The sequence below is a fragment of the Aptenodytes forsteri genome, unplaced genomic scaffold (assembly GCF_000699145.1).
Source record: "Aptenodytes forsteri isolate BGI_AS27 unplaced genomic scaffold, ASM69914v1 Scaffold192, whole genome shotgun sequence".
Taxonomy (NCBI): Eukaryota; Metazoa; Chordata; class Aves; order Sphenisciformes; family Spheniscidae; genus Aptenodytes; species Aptenodytes forsteri.
In genome coordinates this window covers 1,220,061-1,221,166 of record NW_008794891.1, presented here as the reverse complement: position 1 = coordinate 1,221,166, position 1,106 = coordinate 1,220,061, and the positions used below count along the sequence as shown (strand labels likewise).

The following is a 1,106-nucleotide window of genomic DNA, read 5'->3' as shown; positions in this document are numbered from 1 at the left end:
CGTCCCAGCCCCAGAGCCGGGCATCGCCCCGCACTCACCTTCGATGTTCCTGCATTTCTGCCGGACCTCGTAAACAAGCCGCTCTGGGGAGGGAGAGAGGTGTCGGGGGGGAGGGGGGGGGTTCTGCCCGGTGCCAGCCCTGCCCCAGACAGGTCCCCTCTGCGCAGCCCCCGCAGGGGGGCAAAGGGAGGGGACCCCCGGGAAGGAAGGTCCCCGATGGAGAAGGGGACCTGGCCCAGAGCAGCTTTCGCCCCGCAGCCCCCCGCACTGCCCCCCCGGCACTGACACCAAGCCCCGGCAGGGTCACGGCCAAGCAAACCCCCGTGGAGGGGAGGTGGGTGCGGGGGCATCCCCGACCCCCCGGGCGGTACCTCGGGTGCGCTCGTCGATGATCTCCTTGACCTTGGGCTTCTCCGTTGTGCTTTTCCTGGGTTTTTTGGCGGGTGGGGGCGGTGCGTAGGCGGCTGCTTCTGGCTCTACCCACATCTCAAGCCCCGGCAGGGTCACGGCCAAGCAAACCCCCGTGGAGGGGAGGTGGGTGCGGGGGCATCCCCGACCCCCCGGGCGGTACCTCGGGTGCGCTCGTCGATGATCTCCTTGACCTTGGGCTTCTCCGTTGTGCTTTTCCTGGGTTTTTTGGCGGGTGGGGGCGGTGCGTAGGCGGCTGCTTCTGGCTCTACCCACATCTCCGTGTAAACTTCTTTGTAGGGGTTTCGCTCCTCTGCAAGGGGCACGTGGGGTCCTGTCAGCGGGGTCCTGGCAGCCCCGTGCTCCGCAGGGGGACCTGCCCCCCCCCCAGGACCTGCCAGCCCCACGGCGCTTCCTCTGCCCCTGCCCACGCCACCCCCAGAGTGATGCCGGAGCCGATGGCCGCACTCGCGAGGGCCACCGAGCGGGTCCCCGTCCTGCGAACAGGGCCCCGTGCCTCCCCCTGCTCACCTTCGGGGGGCTCCAGGCCCTTGGGGCCGGAGGGCTGGAAGCCTCCCAGGGCCCACTCAATCATCTGCTTGTTCTGGATCTCCACCACCTTGGAGGTGTCCGTCTCGTCATTCTCGGGGCACGCCGGGATCTTCCCGGCGTCTCTTCTGCTCGCCACCTGCCAGTGT

General features: G+C 69.1%; 1 protein-coding gene across 1 annotated transcript in view; it reads right to left on the bottom strand.

Moving 5' to 3' along the window:
• DNMT3A (DNA methyltransferase 3 alpha) overlaps positions 1-1,106 on the bottom strand; it is a 44,481-nt gene that overhangs the window by 6,563 nt on the left and 36,812 nt on the right. Inside the window, exons 9-11 of the mRNA XM_019470970.1 lie at positions 940-1,096; positions 572-721; positions 39-83 (exon numbers count right to left, since the gene is read on the bottom strand). Coding sequence (XP_019326515.1) covers positions 39-83; positions 572-721; positions 940-1,096 — 352 coding nt within the window. The remainder of the gene's footprint in view (positions 1-38; positions 84-571; positions 722-939; positions 1,097-1,106) is intronic.